The 23,752-nt window shown below is 45.8% G+C and overlaps 1 protein-coding gene across 1 annotated transcript in view; it reads right to left on the bottom strand.

Annotated features, from left to right (window-relative positions):
* LOC147726028 (putative carboxypeptidase X1) overlaps nt 1–23,752 on the bottom strand; it is a 369,873-nt gene that overhangs the window by 189,161 nt on the left and 156,960 nt on the right. Inside the window, exon 5 of the mRNA XM_086960142.1 lies at nt 15,804–15,888. Coding sequence (XP_086816268.1) covers nt 15,804–15,888 — 85 coding nt within the window. The remainder of the gene's footprint in view (nt 1–15,803; nt 15,889–23,752) is intronic.

Below are 23,752 nucleotides of genomic sequence, written 5' to 3'. Positions count from 1 at the left end.
GCTGTAATTATGCTCCATGTGCTACCTTTCACCCTGTATGCTGCTCTGACAGCAGGCATTGTGACTTCAGAACTTTACTGTTTTAACTAATTGCACCCTCATCATTTGTTGTAGACCTGCCACAACTCCCCTGTAACATATGTGATAAAGTACCCTCTTCTGTACAGTAGGAGGATATTGCAAGTCACCTATGAGTTCTATAAACATATAAGGGAACGAGACTGAAGGCTGAGTTCCTTTATTAGGTTATGGAACTCCGATGTGACAATATCCTTATCATGTATGCCAGGGGGTTCTTTAGCCCACATAATACGTGGTCACACCGTCACCTTTCCCACAAACCACTTAAAACCTTGGTGCAGCTGTACTCACTCGGGAGGAGCAAGATGGCAGCCGTGTGAAATGGTCGTAGGTGGTTCCCACAGGGGATGACATGAGCTTGGTTTTATGATATAACCCCGCTATCCTTCACCCCATAATGCAAGTCGCTCAAGCAGAGGAAAATGAACCCCCGGTACCTGGCATTAAGGAGTGGATAGCGGCATTGACGGTGGCTGCGTAGGTGCTGATCGTAGGCTGCAGGGGGTTTGAGAGCAGGCTATCTCAGAGCTCAGCGTGTAGTGGCGCACGGACCGGCTCTCCAATGCCGCCTAAAATCATCACGAGAGGAAGAGGGTCTACCGCACAGACTGGCCCTCTCGACTCACCCAGGAGAGATGCAGCTGAGTCGGAGACGACTCCCGTGGTGGACCAGGAACGCAGACGAATCCCTTGGACGGGAAGCGGAGGGGCTCGGGCTCGCAGCCCCAGCGGACTGTCATTGATTTGCTCCGGGGGCCCGGTGCTCAAACAACATGGATGGAAGAGCAGTCTGGAGCTGGCGGTCAGAGAACGAAAATCATTGGTAAGCCACCATTGGGGTCAGAGGAGGTGGTACACGATGTCGAGACACTTTCACAGGGGGCATCAGTTGAGACTTTGCTTGCGCTATCCTCAGAGCTAAAGGGGGATGCCGGATTTATGGGAGAGACAGGTGCCCCAGAAGAAGCCCAGGGAAGCGCTATAGAGATCCTCACGGTCGAGCCGGTTATAACTGAAAGTAATGTGTCTCCCACTAGTGCCTCAAATGCTCTTCAGGTAGGCAGCGTGGGATACAGGGCGCCCAAACAGGCTGGAGTAGATCCCGGTGCTCTGGGAGGGCCCATAAATGAGGGGGAGACCCCAGGAGAGGGCCGGGGGAGCCCGATTAATCAAACTGGTGGGGGGCGGCAAATACCTAAGGTGCAAGAGCCAAGGATAAAAAGGCCTGAGAAAGGGACAGAGAAAGAACCTGCAGAGTCTACAAGAGTACATAGGCTGCCAGGGGAGAAGGATGTCGATTCTGAAGCAAATGACTTTTACTCCCTGTCAGATGCTACTTGGTCAGGGCTGAAATCAGAGTCTGGATCTAATATTGAATCAGGTGAGGACAGTGGCTCTGACAAAGGAACTAGTGACAGACAAAATACTCCGGCTACCCGAAAGTCAAACTCCAGAGGCCTCAGAACAGAAAATTCCAGACCGCACAAGTTAAGGTGGGATTATTCTTCAGGAGTTCAATTGGTGGAAGCAGTAGCAACCCAGTCACCCCCACACTGGAATCAATTCTTCAGTGCATTGTAGCACATCGTGAGGAATCTCGAATGGAGAGCAAACGCGCACAAAATGTAGCTCGGAAACTTCAGGGGGATGTCAGAAAAATTGGAAGAACTTGTAATAACATCTGTGACCGGATGACCGAAGTAGTGTCAAGAACGGCAACGCTAGAGGTGGATCTAGCTGGATCAATGGGGCAAGTGGAGGCGCACGAGGCACAACTCATAGACATCCAATGGAAGCTCGAAGAGAGCGAGAATCATCAAAGAAGGAACAACTTACGATTCCTCTGGGTCCCGGAGGGGAAGGAGGGATCAGATGTAAGAATATTTATGGCGCAGTTGTTGCAAAAATCCTTCCCAGATCTAGAAGGGTGGAGGTGGTCCCAGGAAATCCAGAGGGCGCACCGAGTTCCAATCAATATACGCCAGCCAATTTGTCCCGATGCTAAACCTCGGGCAATTTTAGTCTATTTCGGGAATTTCCTATTGAGGCAACACATGTTCGAGAAGGCGAGTCTAGATGAACAACAAGCGGCTGATGGGTTCTCTTTCTTCACCAGGCCTGACTTCTGCCACATCACTGTGGAACGAAGATGGCGTCTACACCAAATGATTTCTCAGTTTCAGGAAAAGGCACAAACCTTCTTATTGAATCCGGCCCGGTTGAAAGTCGTTTGGAAGGACCGTGTTAGAGTCTTCACCTCAGAAATCAAGGCTAAGGAGTTTTTAGACAGTGGAGGCAAATGACTCCTGAGGGGGTCGGTTGACTAGATACGTGTTGTATTAACGGAAATCGTGAGACAATACTCAACCAAGACTAATCAGGACCCTATAGCACTCCTTCTTGGCCACAAGACTGTCTAAGTCTTTTTCTTTATTTCTCCTCTCTAGTATTGGACCGTTTAATGTTGATATGGTGGGGGGCTTTAGTGAAGGTGTAGGAATAGAAACTGGGGGGGTGAGAGAAGCAGGGGGAAAATTATTCATTTCTTTTTGTCTTTTTTTCTTATATGTCACCCTAGTGAGGAAACACCACCAATCATCACCCACAGACCGAGACAAGTCTGTTGCTTCATGACACAGGGTGGGGTGGGGGGAGCGGGAGGGTGGACTTGGGATGGGGAGAGGGAGGGGAGTAGGAGGGAGAAAAAAACAAAAAAATCAGGAAAGTAAATCACTGCATATTAAATAAGTTCTGGGCACCAGGTAGTTTGAAGGATTGATTTAAGAAGCAAAGCAGGCAAAGTAGGTATCAAGGTAAATGCCGGGATGGGTAAGCTAACTTTTTGAACAATCAACATCGGGGCTGAATGATCGAGTAAAGAGAGGTAGGACTGGTGAAATACTGCAAACTTTGGGCTTGGATTTTATATGTCAGCAGGAGAGAGGGCTCAAATATATTCCAGTTTTCACACAAGCAATCTGCTCCTCACAGACCTCTAATACCAGAGGGGTGGCAATTCATGTATCTAACAGGCTGCCACCTAGTAAATGCACACGATCTGACAAATGGGGCCTGTGGGCAACTGCCTTAATTTCCAGCTTTGGCACACTTTGCACCATCTACGGGTCAAATTTAGACGACGCAGATCTGCTGGCAGAACTAGAAGTAGAGCTCGACTCCTGGCCTGCCCCACTGATCATATACGGGGACTGTAACATTCATATTGATGCAAGCGGGGTGGGTACCAAGGCAGGAAACCACAAGTTTTTCAAGCAGTACAGGCATTAGCCGATAGCCATGGGCTGGTAGACATATGGCCTATTAATAAAACTGGAGACCCAGGATACACATATTATTCATGCCCACACAGAAAATATGTAAGGCTAGATTACTTCTTTATTCCCACTTCATTAGTAAAAAATGCATAGATAAGGAAGCTATCTAAGGTTCTTTCAGACAACAACCCTTTGGTTTTGGATATTGAAATTCCCGGGTGCATAAAAGCTGCTGTAAAATGGCCCTTTGACAGGAAACTATTAGCTACTAACGGATTTATGGATATATAAAGTGCTGGACTATCCAGTTTTTCGAAGCTAATAGGTACAGCACCTCAAGGGAAAATGTATGGAACGCTTATAAGGCAGGGCTTAAAGGGGAGGTAATCAGTTTCGTAGGGTTTCATAGGAAAAAACAGCATTGCACAAAAACAGACTCAGCTGCAGTCGTTGGTTGAATTAAAAGTAATCAGTACAAAGGCTAAGATAAATGGGGTGTATAATTAAGCTATAGCTGAAAGGTTCCAAACTGGTCGGCAAGATCACTATGAATATGGCGAAATGACAGGGAAACATCTTGCACTTCGGATTAGACAAAGAACAGCGGCAAGTTGTATTACGAAGCTGAAAAGGAAGGATGGAACAATGTCTAATGGACCTCAAGAGATAGTGGAAATATTTCAAGATTTTTATCAAGACCTTTATAAGTCTAGGCTTAGCGCCCCAGTATCTGTGAGCTAGAAGAAGACATCTCATAGGAAGAGGTTAACAAGGTATTATCGTCTATGGCTTCTGGGAAGGCGGCAGGCCCAGACGGACTACCCATGGAGATCTATAAAGCTTTGCACAGGGAACTTGCCCCTCTCCTGTTGGATCCGTTTTTAGCAGTTCAGCAGAAAGGGATCCCACCCAAATCATGGCAGGAGACTAGTATAGTCATTTTCTTGAAGAAGGGGAAGGTGGCGGAAGACCCAGCCTCCTACAGATCAATTATGCCGATAAATGCTGATGAGAAGCTTTATAATAAAATCTTAGCGAGGAGGCTATCTAAGATGATTCTTTGTTAAGCCCGTGGCAACACAATTTTATCCCTGGTAGAAGTATGACCTAACTTATCCAAAGGGTAATTTCACTATTTAATATTGCAGAGATCTCACTCCTGGTGGGGCTCAATGATGAAGCATGTCACCAACCAAGTTGGTGAGTGAGGGCCTTCCGAATGACATAAAGAGGTCTCCCTCATAGCCAAATGAGACTGTAAGTGGTGTTACATGCTTGCTCTTTTCTCAGAATCTTCTGATGCTCCTCTGTTGATGTCTTTGAATTACCTAGAGGGAGATAGGAGTGCCAACTCTGTTCCCTTCCTCTCCTGTTATTACGAGAGATCTCAGGGCAACAGATGTCATTAATACTATTGGATGCTCAAAAAGCATTTGATCAAGTGGAGTGGGGTTATCTGGCAGAAATTAAGATCTAATGGCTTTGGACCACGTATGCTTACAGCCCTATGAGCTATGTATGTCCAATCATATGCAAAAATACAATTGATGGGGGCGGCAGTCGGGGCAGGTGAAGATCACAAGGGGGACAAGGCAGGGCTGCCCATGCTCCCCTATCCTTTTTGCATTATACATAGATACGTTTGTAGGAGCGATTTTAAATGATCCTGTAATTAAGCCGGTAGTGGTCAGGGGGTACAGCACTAAGGTTCTAGCCTACGCAGATGACATCGCGGTAGTCACCTCTGACCCTTAGGTGGCAATAGGTAGAATCGAAAACTTGGCTCGGGAGTTTGGGGAGGAATCTGGGTATGGGCTAAATGCCGATAAAACCAAGATTGTTTGTTCTAAGTCAGTTACCTGGCAGGATTCTAGGAGGACAGAGGTAGCTACCTACTTAGGTATCTCTATTGCAGCAGATGTGGATACAATCTGGAATATTATTGCAGACCCTCTTATCAGTAAAATAGGTGTTGACTTAAAAAGAATGGACAATCTACACTTATCTATCATTGGTAGGGCAAACGTCATAAAAATGACTATGTTTCAGAAAATATTATATTTGCTACCACTGGAGCCTCCGAATCTCTTTTTTTTTTTAAAGTGAGGTGATTTTTTCGCAGTTTATCTGGGGATACAAAAAAGTTAGGAGATCTTTGAAATGAATGTCCCTTCCACAAAATCGAGAGGGGTTGGCTGTCCCAAATATTTTATATTATTACTGGGCTATTATGTTTTAACAGATGACTATATTATTTAGACCAAAGCCAATAACATTAGATGTGGAGATACCACCATCCATCTTTGAATTGGCTGTGGGCAATCACGCACCAGGGTTATTACTCAGACAATTGGAGAGTAGTTATTACAAGAAGACTCAATTTAAACCTCTTAGAGCAGACTGGAGTGTGTGGAAGAGAACCAGTAAACTAATAAAAATTCAAAAAATCCATCGCTAACTGCTACTATGGCGCTCATCATTCTTTCCAGATTTCCTGTTTGATAACATTGGTAGCAAGTGGGAACAGGCGGGAATTAACTTTGTTGGAGACATTGTTAACTCATAGGGCATTATGACATTTGTAGAGATTCAGGACCGATTCGAGATGGATTCCCAAAGTTTATTTAAATATGTACAGGTTAGGGAAACAACTACATTAGTCACTTCACACCTTACCACCCAGTCTTGCTTCCCACTTTTAGATATCCTAGTTCATAAACAAAATCAAGTGAAGGAAGTATATGCTATGTTGATGGAAGCTAGCAATGACGATATAGTCAAAATAGAAAGTAGGTGGGCAGTTAAACTAGGAAATCAAGATGTGGATTTATGAAGGTCCTTAGAATTGTCTCAGAAGGTTCTTTTATCTGCCAACCTAAAGGCTCAATATTTTAAAACAATATTTAGATTATATTTCACATCAGCTAAACTTTGGGCATGGGGGAAAAGAGAGTCCAATGAATGTCCAAGGTGTGGGCAAGGTCCGGCTGATATGGTCCATATGTTTGCCGAGTGCTGCGAACTGGGCACGTTAAAGCAGGGGATAGATTACCTTCCCGTATAAGGCTATAGAGCCAGCAGACTTATTAACTCCAACTTTAATTCTTTTGGTTGGGACGAGTCCTTGCAGCTAGAAATATCACAAGTCTATTTTTGTTTTAGGGTGACAGCAACTTTACACATATTGATCGCCTCTAAGTGGAAGGACGTGGATCCCTCGACATTTCAGGCTTGGTATGCCTGATTGTTCCATATATTTAACCTGGAGATGGCACTATATAAGTGCAAGGGAAGCAGAGCCAGGAAAAAAGGGCTGCAAATTTGGGGGCCTCTGGTGGAGCAGCAAGGACAGGGTTGACCTTTGCCATCTAGCTTAAAAAATATTTGATATAATATTTGTTGTCCTTGTTCTTTCGATCGGCTGTACCCAGTGGCTCCTTCTAGCCCCGTCCATACTAGGCATATCCGGAGTTTATTTGGCTTTTTTCCTCCCTTTTTCTTTTTGCCATGATTTCTATTTTTAAGTGTGTTTTTCTGTTTTTTCTTTTTCCTTTTGCTATTTGCTTTTCTCTCTGTATCAGTCATTGTATTATGTTGTATGCCTATATTTCTTTGGAATCAGTGTAACTTTCCTGAAATTCATAAATAAAAAAAAGAAATAAAAAAAAACCTTGGTGCATAACTCTTTCATATGAAAGAGCAGGTATGTTTGCAAATATGAAGAAATCTCTAGTGCAAGATTAAACTCATCAAAAAACGGTTAGATATTTGTTGCAAACAGATATTAGAAGCAGTTTAATAGCAGTCAGTTTAATTTTAAAAATGCAGTAGCTGGAAACATGTAGAAAGATGCTGAATGATTCCTGCTTTTCCCTATATAAAAAGTGCACAAAATAAACATATTCTCTCTGCTTCTCATTCTAAGCTATTAAATAGAGCAGAAGAAAGAAAATCTATGTTCTGTGTGTTACTTTAAACACCTGCTTTAATTATGCTCCATGACCTGCCTTTCGCCTCAGCAAGCATTGTGACTCCACTGAAATAACCTTATGATAGTTGAATTCTGACATCTTTTCTTTAGAATCAGCGACTTGGTGTGTCACAACTCACCGATTATAAAGAAATGAGTCTCTGTCGTTCGTACAGGCATTCCAGAATCCAGAAATGAAATTATAGACAGACTTTATTACAGGGTTTTACAAACTCTCTCTCTAACTGTTTTTCAGATCTCTGACATCAGAACACTCCACACTATATCACTTAGTGAGAAGTGGATTAGGAGTTAAGCATCTGTATGTTTGAAAGATCCAAATCAAGGTTCTCCATGTGCTCCAAATGTTGTTGTGTTTGTGCGTCGCAGCAGGACATGGCATCTCGTTTCCATCATCTGCCATCACTGGCAGGGTTTACACCCAGGTGACAAGTCACCGTCGAGGTCCTCATTAAGAGTGGGTCAAAAAGTGTAACAAAGTCAAATCTGCATGATGTGCAGAAAGGGATTTACAGGGGCATTAGCACAATTTTTGGATTTGGGAAAAGTGGTATTACTGCATCAAAAATGTGGTAATACTATTTCTCCTCACAGAATATCGGCTCCCTTTAGTACCAACTGGTGGAAGTTTTGTTCCAATAAATGCAAGAAACAACATGCAGAATAACTGTTCCACAGTTGATGCTAAAGGTTGTGTAATTTTCCACCTGCCAGTCTTAGGGCCTGGCGGTGTGCTGGCGGTAACGATACTCCGTATCTCCGTCGCATCCTTACTGCCAACATATTGGTGCCAAATTTAAATGCGGGCCGACAATAGGTTATGCTATGGTGGTAACTACTCTGTCACCACCGTAATCAAACCTCTTCACAGCTCGACAGAGTAAGGGCCATAGGAAAAATGGCTCAGTGTCCCCCCACCCAATCAGGATGGGCAGACGTAAAGCCATTTTTTAATTGTCTGTCACTGCTAGCACAAACCCTGGAGGTGAAGGACTAATAATGACACACCCTCCCCAACACAGGGGAGGACTCCCGTATTGAGGGGAGCATTACATTTTTTTATTTTCAATAAGATAATCCCTTTTTAAGATTTTCTTTTTGAAAATAAAAAAGAAAACTGTTTGGTGCAGTGGTGAGGCATGCTGGCGCAGCCCTTCACCAAACAGCGAAATGCATTAGCAGACGCTGCTGTGACAGCGTTTCCTGCCAATGCATTATCAGTGGCCATCTGATTGGCAGCCAACTACAAATTTGGCAAACGGTCCCTCTGCCAAGGGGACAGAGTAATGTACTCCGTGCCCCCAGCAGAATAAAGGGCTGTATGCCAAATGATAAATTAGGCCCTTAGGGCCGTTGCCCCGCTGCCCCCTGTGCTACCTGTGATCACCATCTCCTCTGCCCAGTCTGTCTTTTTGTCTGTTATTTTCTGTTCCTTTTCTTTCTCTGCCTGCTTTGTTCCTGTCGCCCCTAGTGCCCGTGCCCTCCTCCCTGCCCCCCACCCGCTCCCCTCCCTCGCATTTCCCGCCGCTGCCACCCTTCGGCCCCGCCCCCCTGGTGCCCCATTCGCCAACCTGCTTCCGCCTCCCAGCTGCTCCTCCCTCCCTTAGCCCTTCTTATGGAGGCCGCTGACGTGCAGGAGGCAAGCCCGTCTGTGCTCGTCCGCGCCTGGACCGCGCCCAGTGCCAGAACTCCTGGCCCCCGCCGAAACCAAGCAACCCGACTGAGATACGACACCACGATCCTCCATGCACTCAACACCGGCCGACCAGCCGCCTGCTACCAAGCCACTCTGAAGCTCACCCACGGACCCTTCTCCTGTCAAACCTGCAAATTCAGCTGCGTCCGAACTTACGTCCCACCACCCAGACCAGGCAACAACAACAACCACCCCAAGTGCATCCTGCTCAACACCTGCTCCGTCCACAAGCATGCTGTCGAACTCTGGGACCTCCTCGACACAACAGCACCAGACATTGCCTTCCTCACAGAAACCTGGATGGACGCCTCCTCAGCCCCCGACATCGCCATAGCCATCCCGGATGGTTACAAGATCACCCGAAAGGACCACGTCAACCAAACCGGAGGAGGAATCGCCATCATCTACAGGAACACTATCAACGTCACGACCAACTCCAAAGATGCCCTCACCACCGCGAACACCTACACTTCCAGATCCACACCGACCCCAAGACCACCCTCAGAGGAACCCTCATCTACAGACCCCCGGGCCCACGCACACAATTCAGTGAAGCCATCGCCGACTTCAACAGCCCACACGTCCTCGCTTCATCAGACTACATCCTCCTAGGGGACCTGAACTTCCACCTGGAGAACAACAACGATAACAGCACCACCACCCTGCTCGACAACCTCGGACTCAAGCAATTGGTGAACACCCCCACCCACTACGCCGGCCACACGTTCGACCCCGTCTTTTCTGCCAGCAGCCACGTTGCCTTCAGCCACTCCACCGGACTACACTGGACCGACCACAGCTGCATCCACTTCACCTTTAAGAAGACCGCATCCCACCACTGCCTGCAACCGATCCCCCATAGATGCTGGAGCCAAGTCACCGCAAACCAGCTAACCACATCACTGAGCCAGAACCCACCCAGCACCACCACTGACACCAATGACGCAGCCCGCAACCTCACACAGTGGATCGTCAACTGGGTCGACGCCCATTGCACCAGTGAAGAACCCTCCAGGGAAGCCCGGCAACAGGAAAACAACATGGTTCACCAACGACCTCAAAGAATCGAAGAAATCCTGCCGAACCCTCGAGAAAACCTGGTGCTGCGAACAGACGACAGAAAACATGACAGCCCTCAAGAACGCCACCCGCAAACACCACCAGCTGATCCGCACCACCAAAAAGACATCATTCAAAGAACCGCTGGACAACAACACGCACAACAGCAAGGAACTCTTCAGTATCGTATAAGAGCTCTCCAATCCCAACGCCAACAGCAATGACATCACACCGTCGCAAGACCTCTGCAAGTTCCTCGCCCGTTCTTTCACCGCAAGATCGCTGATATCCACAACAGCTTCAGCGCCCAGACTCCGCCCCCAGCCACCGAACCAATGCCCCCTACAACCACCCTCAACGCTTGGACTCCCATCAGTACCGTAGACACTGCCCACGCTATGAACACCATCCACTTCGGCTCTCCTTCCAACCCATGCCCTCACCACATCTTCAACAAAGCTGACACCATCATCGCTCACCACCTACGGAACATCATAAACAACTCCCTCGCGTCCACCACCTTCCCAGAGAGGTGGAAGCACGCAGAGATCAACGCCCTAATGAAGAAACCTACAGCAGACCCCAAAGACCTCAAAAACTTCCGCCCCATCTCTCTTCTTCCCTTCCTGGCGAAAGTGATCGAGAATATCGTCAACAAACAGCTGACCACATTCCTTGAAGCCAATGGGTCCCTCGACCCATCCCAGTCTGGATTTCGAGCCAACCATAGCACTGAGACCGCCCTCATCGCAGCCACCGATGACATCAGGACCCAACTCGACAACGGAGAAACCACCGCCCTCATTCTCCTAGACCTTTCAGCCGCCTTTGATACAGTCTGCAATCGCACCCTAATAACCCGCCTCCACAACGCCGGGATCCAAGGCAAAGCCCTGGACTGGATCACTTCTTTTCTCTCCGACAGAACCCAGCGAGTCCGCCTCCATCCCTTTCGCTCTGCGGCCACCAAGATCATTTGCGGCGTACACCAAGGCTCATCGCTCAGCCCAACCCTCTCAATATCAATATCTACATGAGCCCCCTCGCCACCATCGCACGCAAACACAACCTCAACAGCATCTCATACGCAGACGACACCCAGCTGATACTCTCCCTCACCAAAGACCCAGCCACCACCAAACTCAACCTCCAGGAAGGAATGAAAAACGTTGCGGAATGGATGAAACTCAGCCGTCTGAAACTGAACTCAGACAAGACGGAGGTCCTCATCCTCGGACCATCCCCATCCGCCTGGGACGACTCCTGGTGGCCCGCAGAACTAGGCACCGCACCGACACCCACTGACCACGCACGCAAACTGGGATTCATCCTGGACTCCTCTCTCATGATGATCAAGCAAGTCAACGCCATCTCATCTTCATGCTTCAACACCCTGCGCATGCTCCATAAGATCTTCCGGTGGATCCCTACCGAAACTAGAAAGACGGTCACCCAGACCCTCGTCACCAGCCGTCTAGACTACTGGAACGCCCTATACACAGGAACCACAATCAAACTCCAGATAAGACTCCAACGCATACAGAACGCATCCGCACGACACATCCTCGACATCCCCCGCCACAGTCACATATCAGCCCACCTGAAAGACCTGCACTGGCTCCCCATCAGCAAAAGGATCATGTTCAGGCTCCTCACCCACGCACACAAGGCGCTCCACGACATAGGCCCCGAATACCTCAACAACCGCCTCACGTTCTAAACTCCAACTCACAAACTCCGCTCCGCCAGCCTTGCCCTCGCCATCGTCCCACGAATCCGCAGAACCACCGCCGGAGGAAGATCATTCTCCTACCTGGTGGCAAGACGTGAAACTCCCTCCCCGCCCACCTACGTCTGACCCAGGACCACCTCACATTCAGGAAACACCTCAAGACCTGGCTCTTCCAGCAGTAGCGGCACCCCCATACCCCCCGCGTCTTGAGACCCTCATGGGTGAGTAGCGCACTTTACAAGTGGATTGAATGATTGATTGATGTATGAACACTTTTTCCCATAGACACAGAATGGGTAAAACCCTTTGATACATCAAGCCCTTGGTAAGGTATTACCAAGATTGTATAATCACTACAGTTAGGACAACATGCTTGAGGGGCCTTAGTGTTGTATAAAACACTGCACTGGGCTTCGGATGCACAGTCAGTCCTGCCGGAAGCGTATACAAATGATTCAGGCTGCAGTGCTTCCTCCCTCCTCATTCACTTTAGTAAACAAGACCATTCTGGAGAATCTTTGGAGCCAAATCTTAGTAATTATTAGCATGCTATCTTTGAACCGGCCATCCGCACTGCAGGCTCAGAGTGAGTTGTGGTTTCAGGGTCTGATTTCAGCACTTCCCTAATACCAAGAAAGGACAAGCTTCAGGGTGGGGATGTGAGTCACAGAGCTGTGTCCTGCAGAAGACCCTTAGAGATTATATCTGTGCCATTCACATTCACATGAATAGCCATAAGGGAATCATGCTGTTGTTATCATACAAATGTCAGACTAACACTTTCCCTGTAAATGAGTGAAACTGGGCATGGGATCGTATATTTGTATATTGTATTTCACACCTTCTGGTAGCTGTTTAAGCACTTATAAAAAAACTATTTACTATCCAACGTTATTGGTACTCGTTTTGCCGACTCTAGATGAATAGGCGCTGAAGGAATCCTGGTCGAGGATGGAGCCCTGCTTTCAGGTACAGTTCATAGGTCTTCCTTGGTCCTTGCCCTGTGTAGCTGGGATCCTCTCCTAGCCTTAGGGTGCATGGGATGGATATGTGCCAATTTATGGGGCACTAAAGGCTCAGGGAGGGGCAGAGACAGTGGCGGTGCCAAGGTAAGGGGAAAGCAGATCAAGAATGTGCACATAGTTGTAGGGAGAGGCGGGGTGAGACATTGGTCGTCCACACATGTGTTGAAGTTGTCAACCCTTATAGGCTTGGGTCATAGCACCCTTCCTGTACTGCTGGAGGGAGGGTGCAAACCTGACGTGCGGTGGCTTATTATTCCACACTCAGGGCTAATGATTTAAGAACTTCCTTGGAGGTATGTCTTTTCTGCAGACACAGCAGTATTGCAGGATGAATGTATGAATACATGATGTACTTGGCTGCTTTAGTTTCTGTGCAGCCACGTGCAGGGGTACTGCTTCGGGGGTGAGTTGTGCGCTATATCAAGATCGATAACATAACATAGTAACTTGTATAATGCATCACGTCCTTGTCTAGGGCTGCAAGATTGCCTAAGTATGGATGCCTCACAGTATCGTGAATGAATGGACGAATTATATGGATGGCTACCGGCTTTGCCAGTGCTGGTAGGATTTTGAAAAGCATCTGGTATTAGAAAAGGCAATGGTGAGTGCCGAAGAACGATGGTGAATGGGCAGCAAGAGAGGGCCTCTGAAGGCGGAGAGGGGAGAGAAAGACTAGGAAGAGATAGAATGGGAGGAGGTGGGTAGAGGTGGAGGAGAGGCGAGAAAGACAAGAGTGGTGCTGAGGCTGGGAAAACAAACCCATTGAGGGTAAGGAACCCAGAGGGAGGAGAGCCGCTGTTGGAATGATGGAAAGCGAGTGAGCACAAGCTCAAGAAGAAAAGAAAAAGAAACACATGGGGTAGGAACACATAGAGAGGGATGGGTTGAGGAAGTGAGGGAAAAAGAGAGAGAAACAATCAGGAGGTGCACTCATGGAGTGATACATTTCAATTAGCAATGGAAATATATATATTATATGCACATTTCCTTGATGTCAACTGTGGAAAGACACATCTCATCCAGTCACAATGAAGGGTAAAAAAGAAATGTTTAAGGGGTGCGACAAATAGAGAAATATGGAGGAAAGCAATCCAGCCAAGAACAAGAAACTGAGATAGATAAGAAAGACGTACATCATATTGCAACAGGCTGTCCCAAAGTCCACTCTATATTGTATTTATACAATGCTGTCTCTAGCAGTACTGCAAACAATGGAACCTTAATTGAAGAAGCAAAGAAGCCAGCAAAGTCAGTTCTAGTATGTTTGGACAATAAATATACCCAAAATGAAATACATTTATATTGCAATGCTCTATGGAAACACGCTATGGTCAGCCCTCTACTTAAAAAACCAGGCGCAGACCCTATGATACTGGCCAATTATCGGCCAATCTCATTATTGCCTGCTTTTTCTAAAATTTTAGAGAGGCATATTCATAAGGCACTTTCAACCTATGTGGAAAAAAATGAGCTCCTGCATTTGTCCCAATATGGGTTCAGGAGTGGCTTTTCTACTGAGACGGCTCTGCTCTGGGTCACAGAAAAGATCAGAGAGCTTATGGATGACGGCCAAACAGTAGCACTGGTCTTGTTAGATCTTAGTGCGGCTTTCGACACCATTTCTCACTCCATGCTGCTTGACAGGCTGGGGGAGAATGGTGTCGAGGGCAAAGCTCTGGAATGGATTAGATCCTACTTATCCCTCCGCACTTTCCAGATTTCCTCTTCGGAGGCATGCTCTGAGGTATTCCACTCTCCTCATGGGGTGCCACAGGGATCAATTCTGAGCCCTCTGTTTTTTAATTTGTACCTACGACCACTGGCCAATCTTGTAGAACACTTTGGTCTTAGTTTAATGACCTATGCAGATGACTCGCAAGTCCTGTTTTCACTCTCCAAATCCGACTTGTTTGTCCCCTCTGCATTAAAAGTTGGCCTCCAAGAAATATTTAGTTGGATGTCAGCCAACCAACTTAAATTAAATGGAGATAAAACAGAGGTCCTCCTGTTAGGAAATACTAAAAATCTCTGGAACGATTCCCATTGGCCATCGTCATTAGGCAAACTTCCACCTCCAGCCTCTCAGGTTAGAAACCTTGGAGTCATCATTGATGACAGTCTATCTATGACTCAACAAGCAAACAAAGTGGCAGGGATATGCTTTACCATTCTTAAATGGTTACGAAAAATAGTATGGATGTTGCCACCCACTACCCAGAAGACCGTGGTCAGCGCCTTAGTGACATCTCGGCTTGATTACGGTAACATCTTATACCTGGGTTCAAACAAGGCAGTGATAAAGCGTCTGCAATTAGTGCAGAACGCTGCGGCCAGACTGCTCTGCAAAATCCCTAGATCCGCCAGGATCACTAAACCTCTTAGGGAGCTGCATTGGCTTAGGGTTGAAAATCGGATTCGTTTCAAGGCCCTGAGTTATTTATTTCAAATCAAAGCTGGCACTGCCCCTAAATATCTACAGGCCCTTGCTAAACCCTACCTCCCAAATCGCAGTCTTCGTTCAGGCACAGCTGCAAACTTCGTGGTACCAAGGTTCAAACGGGCCAGAATAGGCGGGAGATCTTTTTCCTACCTGGGCCCAACGCTGTGGAACTCACTGCCTATTCATATACGCAAGGAGGAAAGCTATATGAATGTCAGAAAAAGCGTAAAAACTTGGCTATTCAATAAATAAATGCTTTGACTGTTCTCTCTCCAGTGGTATTGTGTTCTTGCGAGTCCGGCGCCGGGAAACCCTCTGTGGGTAGCTGTGCGCCTTACAAGTGCTATAAAATAAAATAATAAACAGATGGTCTGGGCCAACTACTCTTCGGCCGTATAAGCTTAAAAAAACGAATTTGTAATATGATATTAACTCTCATACTCTGGACTTGGCATGAAAATAGCATCCTCCAGGAACTAATAACTAGATCAATAGACTCACCACTTCCTCTGTCCCATTCTTACACGTGGTCCAGACATGAGTATCATTGCTGACTTGGACTTTGTAGGAGGTCACCCAGTCATCTCTGTAGAACAAAACACAATAAGGAAGGCTTTAAAAAACTGAAATACATTCAAATATATTTTCCAATTTCTGATATGTAAAATAACATGAGTGTGAAATTAAAAAATTCTAATTGATTGGCTCACATGATTCATCAACATCTTATATAAACTTTTTAGGATTGTCCCCCATGCATCTCATCTCATGAAGTGTGTCCATTTCCTCGAACAATTAATTGCATTGGTTTATATATGGAGCTGTGCTATCTTCTTTTTACTCCATGATCAACCAGTGGCGCATGCCACCTTCAACAGTAAAGACATTACAGAGATGGCTACAATGGCAAATATTTTGGAATATGGTATGGTTATAGGAGACAGACAGATACCACATATGCTAATTGTTCGTCATTAATGTTAGGACGAAAGGCTTTTGAGCCATTAATTTCGAAAGACAATAACCTTGGGACTAAAAACACACTTAAGAGTGTTTGAAAACGTTCCAAGATGTCAGCTAAGTTGGCCTTGGTTTAATGCTTCTCTTTTCAGGGACCACAAAACTTGGTCCTTCCTCTATTTCTCGGTTTATAACAAAACGTAAATATAAATGAATAACCAATAGAATAGTCCACTGGAGTACAGATAAGGTTAATCAGAAAGGAAACTCACCCCTGGAGCATGTTTTCAGGCTGGCCCTGTTTTACACTCGAATGAGCAGCCTCAGTGACATTCTAGGGTCCTGTTACCTGTTTTGCTGTATGGAGGGACCACCTATTAGCTGATATGTCGATAGCCTTTTTTAAAACCTGTGTCTAACACCTGTTTTCAATCAGGTGGTTACATAACTAACACTAACATTAATCAGCATAAGAGCACTTCACTAGCCTTCTCACTTGCTTATAATGTGCAGATCCATGTGCTTTGGGGTCTACCTGGAGATTAAGGTATTTTCAGAGACATAAGTGAGGAGCTGGTATTCTCAGACACATAAAGGGAAGAGCTGGTATTCTTAGACACATAAAGAAAGAGTTGGTATTCTCGGACACAGAGGAAGCGCTGGTATTCTCAGACACAAAGGAAGAGCCGGTATTCTTGGACACATAAAAAGATGAGCTGGTATTCTCAGACACAAAGGAAGAGCTGGTATTCTCTGACACATAAATGGAAGAGCTGGTATTCTGAGACACATAAAGGAAGAGATGGTATTCTCGGACACATAAAGGGAAGAGCTGGTATTCTTGGACACATAAAGAGATGAACTGGTATTCTCAGACACAAAGGAAGAGCTGGTATTTTGGGACACATAAAGGGAAGAGCTGGTATTCTTAGACACATAAAGGGAAGAGATGGTATTCTCGTACACACAAAGGAAGAGCTGGTATTCTCGGACACTTAAAGAAAGAGCTGGTATTCTCAGACACATATAGGGAAGAGCTGGTATTCTTAGACACATAAGGGAAGAGCTGGTATTCTTGGACACATAAAGCGAAGAGCTGGTATTCTCGGACACATAAAGGATGAGCTGGTATTCTCGGACACATAAAGGAAAAGCTGGTATTCAGCTGGTATTCTCGGACACATAAAGAGAAGAGCTGGTATTCTCGGACACATAAAGGAAGAGCTGGTATTCTTGGATACATAAAGAGAAGAGCTGGTATTCTCGGACACATAAAGGGAAGAGCTGGTATTCTTTGACACATAAAGGAAGAGCTGGTATTCTTAGACACATAAATGGAAGAGCTGGTATTCTTTGACACATAAAGGAATAGCTGGTATTCTTAGACACATAAAGGGAAGAGCTGGTATTCTCGGACACATAAAGGATGAGCTGGTATTCTCGGACACATAAAGGAAAAGCTGGTATTCAGCTGGTATTCTCGGACACATAAAGAGAAGAGCTGGTATTCTCGGACACATAAAGGAAGAGCTGGTATTCTCGGACACATAAAGGAAGAGCTGGCATTCTCAGACACATATAGGGAAGAGCTGGTATTCTTAGACACATAAAGGGAAGAGCTGGTATTCTTGGACACATAAAGCGAAGAGCTGGTATTCTCGGACACATAAAGGAAAAGCTGGTATTCTTTGACACATAAAGGAAGAGCTGGTATTCTTAGACACATAAAGGGAAGAGCTGGTATTCTTTGACACATAAAGGAATAGCTGGTATTCTTAGACACATAAAGGGAAGAGCTGGTATTCTCGGACACATAAAGGATGAGCTGGTATTCTCGGACACATAAAGGAAAAGCTGGTATTCAGCTGGTATTCTCGGACACATAAAGAGAAGAGCTGGTATTCTTGGACACATAAAGGAGAGCTGGCATTTTTATTTTAGTTTTATATAGCGCTGCTTTATATAGCGCGGACTTGACCCGAAGTTATCAGAGTGCTTTACGCGAGCACCAGTGGCGTTACAGACAGACACCTTCAGTTTTAGGCACGGGGAGATTACGTGATTTGCCCAGATTCACAGGATGTTGAGCATCCCTGCCGAGACTTGACCTCGGTTCCTCAGCTTTGAGGCCTCCTGCTCTAGCCTATTAGGCTTCACAGCCTCACCGGGTGTATATATCACTATATAAATAAACCAACCAGGCACCTAGAGAAGTGCTTTAAGCCCCAGAAGGGTTATGAAAAGTAACAAATAACTACTAACGCAATCCCTAAGAGACAACTTACTCCTGTCGTGAGCGCGTTTGGCACCTGAAAAAAGCAGTCTCTTTTGGCATATCTTGTAAATACTGAATCAGAAACAATTGTAATTTTCATTTTTGTTCTTGATCCCACCCCACCACCTACATTAGCTCCTCTGGTTTTCTGCTGGCCTTGCCGATCCGCACTGTGGAACTTTCCCACATCATTCCATTCCATCATTTAGCTGAAGCTATTTCTTCTCTTACTCTTGTTTTCTGCATTTACCACTTACAATCAAAAGTCAGTTTCAGTGGCCTCTCCAGGCAGTTTTATTCGGTATTTTCAGCCCTAGTCTTCCTGCAGGATGTCGGTGTCTTGTTTTCATGTTCTCTACCCTTCATGCTGCACTCTCCCCAGGCTCACAGTTTACATGGTCTCTGCTTTACACCCACAGCAAAAAAACAAACCTTTTTCAAATAGCCATTTCCTCACTGGACAAATTACAGACAACTGCTCGCGGTTTATTCTTTACCATTTTTGGTTAATGGCAAAGTGCCAGTTAATACAATGTTTATGGCGCTCTTGGCACGTGTGGCCCCTTTGTTTGACAAATGTGCTGGATTTAAGAGATACTCCCAGCATAGATGCATGCTTGCAAGAAGGGGTGTTCATATCTCGGCAGTGTGCACGGTGCCTGCATCTCCACGTATACGTGAAAAGGACACCTGGGTGCTTACCTATGCGAGGGCCCATCATGGCAAAGTTGTTATTAATATTTTTAACAATACCTTTAATGAAATAGTTTTCAACATTACGAAGTTTAGGACATTTTTCGTTTAGCCACATTTAAGTGAACATTGTGAACTTTTTAGCAATTGTATGTAGTATATACATTCTAATTTAACCACAAACAAAATGGTTTTGCATAAGATGTACTTACGCTTTTTTCGGGTATTCTGAGATTTGCTCCACACATCAGAACCCTCAGGGGCATATTACCAAGCCCTCGATAAATGCGCTAGCAACTTTTTAAAGCCGCTAACGAATATATTTTCATTTCGCACTAGTCCCAATACGTCTCTAACCTGAGTTAGAGACGTATTCTTGACGTTATCTATCACCCCGCGCTGGGGGCGATAGATAACGCTATTGGGATGCAAGGTAGGCGTTCCCAAGTCCAACCACATGTAAAATGTGGTCCGAGGTGTTAACACCCTATTACCAAGGCAGGCATTGGGAGGAAACGACCTGTGATAAACTCGTTTATCGCAGGTCTCCCAACGCTTGCTTTGATCAGGCGTTAGGCATTGATAACATGGAGGTGTGGATCATAAAGCTGAATCCACCTCCCCATATTATCAAGGCACACATTAGCGCGAGAAAACAACGCTTGTTTTCATACGCTAATGTTCCATATCGCCGAATATCGCCGGATTTGATTTCGCCTACGTGATGCACATTGATAATACGCGCTACCACAGCAAAAAAATCCGGCGATATGAAAATGTGCGATGTGCGTTTTTTAACGCACATCTAGATAATATGCCCCTTAATTTCCCATAGCAAAAACTGCGAAAATTAGCGCGAGTTAGACATGCAGTAAAGTCACAAGGCATTTAATGTACAAAAGACAAATTCTAGACGTTAATCCTCATTTTCTAGAGCAGACTTTGAAACTTCCTCTCGACAAACTCAGTCAGGCCAAGAACGTTTTTGGGGTGAGAACCTCGTAGGGATGAGTACACTACTGACAGGGATGTCACATGAAGCACCAGCGAGCCTGCAGCCTATCACAGCAGTGTGAGGAGATGACGTCTCTGAGGGTCGCCATCTTTGAATATAACGTCAAAGTTCACCTGCTTGACTCAGAGTGAAATCCAGAATATTATGTGCACTAAAATCATGGCAGCGTGCGAGTAATACAGCCTGGCAGCTGAGCATATAAACAAACGTAATAAGGTCATCAGTAAAACAGACTGAATTCAACAGTATATCCTGCACTGAAACCACTCTGAGCACAAGCGGGGAAAAAGTGCAACCAAAGGTGTGCGGGGTATGAGCTGTGCAGGATATAGTCCCACAACATAATTTTTGTTTGTGAAAAATATTGCAGCAGGTTTATTCCATACAAAAGTATGCAAATATGGTGGGTTATCTTACAGGCGATCCAAGGGCAGGCAGCTGTAACCGACCTATGCTGCCCTGCCTGCCTGATGAGCCAGCACTGTGGGGAACCCAATCAGCGCTATCCTTATGGGGGGGGATCCCTTTACTGGATCAGGTGATACATTGGTCCCTTATTACTCAGGCCCCTTTCAGGGCGGAGCGTAGCAAGGCAAGCCCCCGGTTGTTCATGCTCAGGAAATGATGCAACAGAGGCAATGCAGGAAGCTGTTTAGGATGGCACGCAGGGGTGTAACTGACCTGAAGCATGACAGATTCACATGCTCAGAGCTCACCTTATGTCTTTCAGAACAACTTCTAAAACCGTCACAAGCAGACCAATTTAGGGGGTGCTTGAAATTCATTTCTTGTGACATCTACAGATACTTTTGGGGGAATAAAAGTGAGGTCTTTCTTTTACATTTATTAATTTTTACTTAGTCCGTGGTCTAGACTGATAGCCTTAACAGTGAGCTTAACTCGTCCTGTTGGGTATCCACGGTCATCAGTTAGTAACAAAGGTTTGAAACTTCTAAAATAACATGGTGTAAATAAAAAAAACAGATTTTCAATGCCTGTCAGTTACCCAGTGAAGTGGCAAACAAGGAAAAAACTATATTACCACACCTGATTGCTCCTTGAAATCAGGGCCATTGTGATCTTCTCCTGCTGAACTCTAAAAGTCTTTATTTTTCCAGGTTTATCTGAGATTGATCAGAGCAGAAACTATCTCGTGAAGAAGTAAAAGGATCTTGCAATGCACAGAATTACTTTGTGAAGCAGAAGGTAAACTAGGAACCACTGCAAATCTTTGCTATCGAAAACTGAAAGATGCACGCCTCTAGTGTCCATCTGCTGTTATTAACAGGTAAACAGCCCTCACAACGAAACCGTCACCCCACATAAAATTACAACACGGTCGTTACAACGACCATGATGTAACAACGCATAGCATTACCCCGCAAGTCAAAACAAAGACTAACGGAGGCGGGAGAAGGTGTTTGATTTAAAATCCAACACCTTCCCTACTGTCCGCACAGACTGGAGTTGGAATAGTAAATTATACTATTCCAACATCCAACTCCCCCTCCGCAAGTCGTTGTTTCGACTTGCGGGGTAATGGTATGCGTTGTTACAATGCGGTCGTTGTAACAACCGCATTGTAATTGCAAGGGGAGTAAAGGCATACGTGAAAAGGAGGCATATTATTATTAACACTTTGCTGCCCAAGCACACTGGTGTATGACGGCCTCCCGCCCTGGCTGGAGTGCCAGATATTCCAAGCCGACCCAACTTACTAACACTGTGCTGCCCAAGCACATTGGTGTATGACGGACTCCCAACCTGGTTGGAGTGCCAGATATTCTAAGGCGACCCAACTTACTAACACTGTGCTGTGCAAGCACATTGGTGTATGACGGCCTGCCGCCCTGGCTGGAGTGACTGATATTCTTAGTGGACCCAACTTACTAACACTGTGCTGCTCAAGCACATTGGTGTATGATGGCCTGCGGTCCTGGCTGGACTGACAGATATTCTAAGCGGACCCAACTTACTAACACTGTGCTGCTCAAGCACATTGGTGTATGACGGCCTGCTGTCCTGGCTGGTGTGCCAGATATTCTAAGGCGACCCAACTTACTAACACTGTGCTGGGCAAGCACATTGGTGTATGACGGCCTGCCGCCCTGGCTGGAGTGACAGATATTCTTAGTGGACCCAACTTACTAACACTGTGCTGCTCAAGCACATTGGTGTATGATGGCCTGCCGTCCTGGCTGGACTGACAGATATTTTAAGCGGACCCAACTTACTAACACTGTGCTGCTCAAGCACATTGGTGTATGACGGCCTGCCGTCCTGGCTGGAGTGACAGATTTTCTAAGCGGACCCAACTTACTAAAACTGTGCTGCTCAATCACATTGGTGTATGACAGCCTCCTGCCTTCGCTGGAGTGCCAGATATTCTAAGCTGACCCAATTTACTAACACTGTGCTGGTCAAGCACATTGGTGTATGATGGCGTCCCGCCCTGGCTGGAGTGACAGATATTCTAAGCGGACCCAACTTACTAACACTGTGCCGCTCAAGCACATTAGTGTATGACGGCCTCCTGCCTTGGCTGGAGTGCCAGATTTTCTAAGCGGACCCAACTTACTAACACTTTGCTGCCCAAGCACATTGGTGTATGACGGCCTCCTGCCATGTCTGGAGTGCCAGATATTCTAAGCAGACCCAGATTACTAACACTGTGCTGCCCAAGCACATTGGTGTATGACGGCCTCTTGCCATGTCTGGAGTGCCAGATATTCTAAGCAGACCCAGATTACTAACACTGTGCTGCCCAGGCACATTGGTGTATGACGGCCTCCCACCCTGCCTGGAGTGACAGATATTCTAAGCTGACCGAACGTATTTTTCAATTTCAGTGTATTTTTTATTAGATTTTTTTTATCTAACAGTACAGACATATAACATATACACATCACGAACACTGTACTACTCAAGCACATTGGTGTATGACGGCCTTCCGCCCTGGCTGAAGTGCCAGATATGTGTGAATCATGGGGGGGAGGGAGGTAGATGTTTTTGTAGGGTTCACTGTACTTCCATTTTTATTATGTCCTTAACCAAAGGGGAGTGAGCGCTACTGGTCTCTTGGGGTCCAGTTATTGTAAGTGTTGACCTGAAACCATCAACCAATCTCTGCCATTGGTGGTGTTAGTCATCATCACTGTGGTGTGTCGTTTGTCTGTGGCGTCATCATTGGGTTTCACAGCTAGGTACTCGCTTCCCTAGGTGAGTTCCTCCTCCTTTCAATGAAAATACTAGTGGGCTCCGTCTAGTGGTATCTAAAATTACCTACTGTCTCCCGAAAAGTAACTTTAATATGGGTGGAGAATACAGGGATAAGCTTAAAAATGAAGTGGTGATGTTTTAGGACCTGTTAGCTATCCACAACTTAACTTGTCAGTGGTCAACATGTTTCGTCCTCTAATACCCCAAAAAAGGAGGCCTGGGTCTTCGTCAGGACCTTTTTAAGTTCAACGGATCCCTCACTGTTGATCTTTTTAGACTTGTAAGCCA

The sequence above is a fragment of the Lissotriton vulgaris genome, chromosome 3_1, assembly GCF_964263255.1.
Source record: "Lissotriton vulgaris chromosome 3_1, aLisVul1.2, whole genome shotgun sequence".
Classification (NCBI taxonomy): domain Eukaryota; kingdom Metazoa; phylum Chordata; class Amphibia; order Caudata; family Salamandridae; genus Lissotriton; species Lissotriton vulgaris.
Note: the sequence above shows the minus strand (reverse complement) of the source record. Positions and strands in the feature narration are given on the sequence as shown.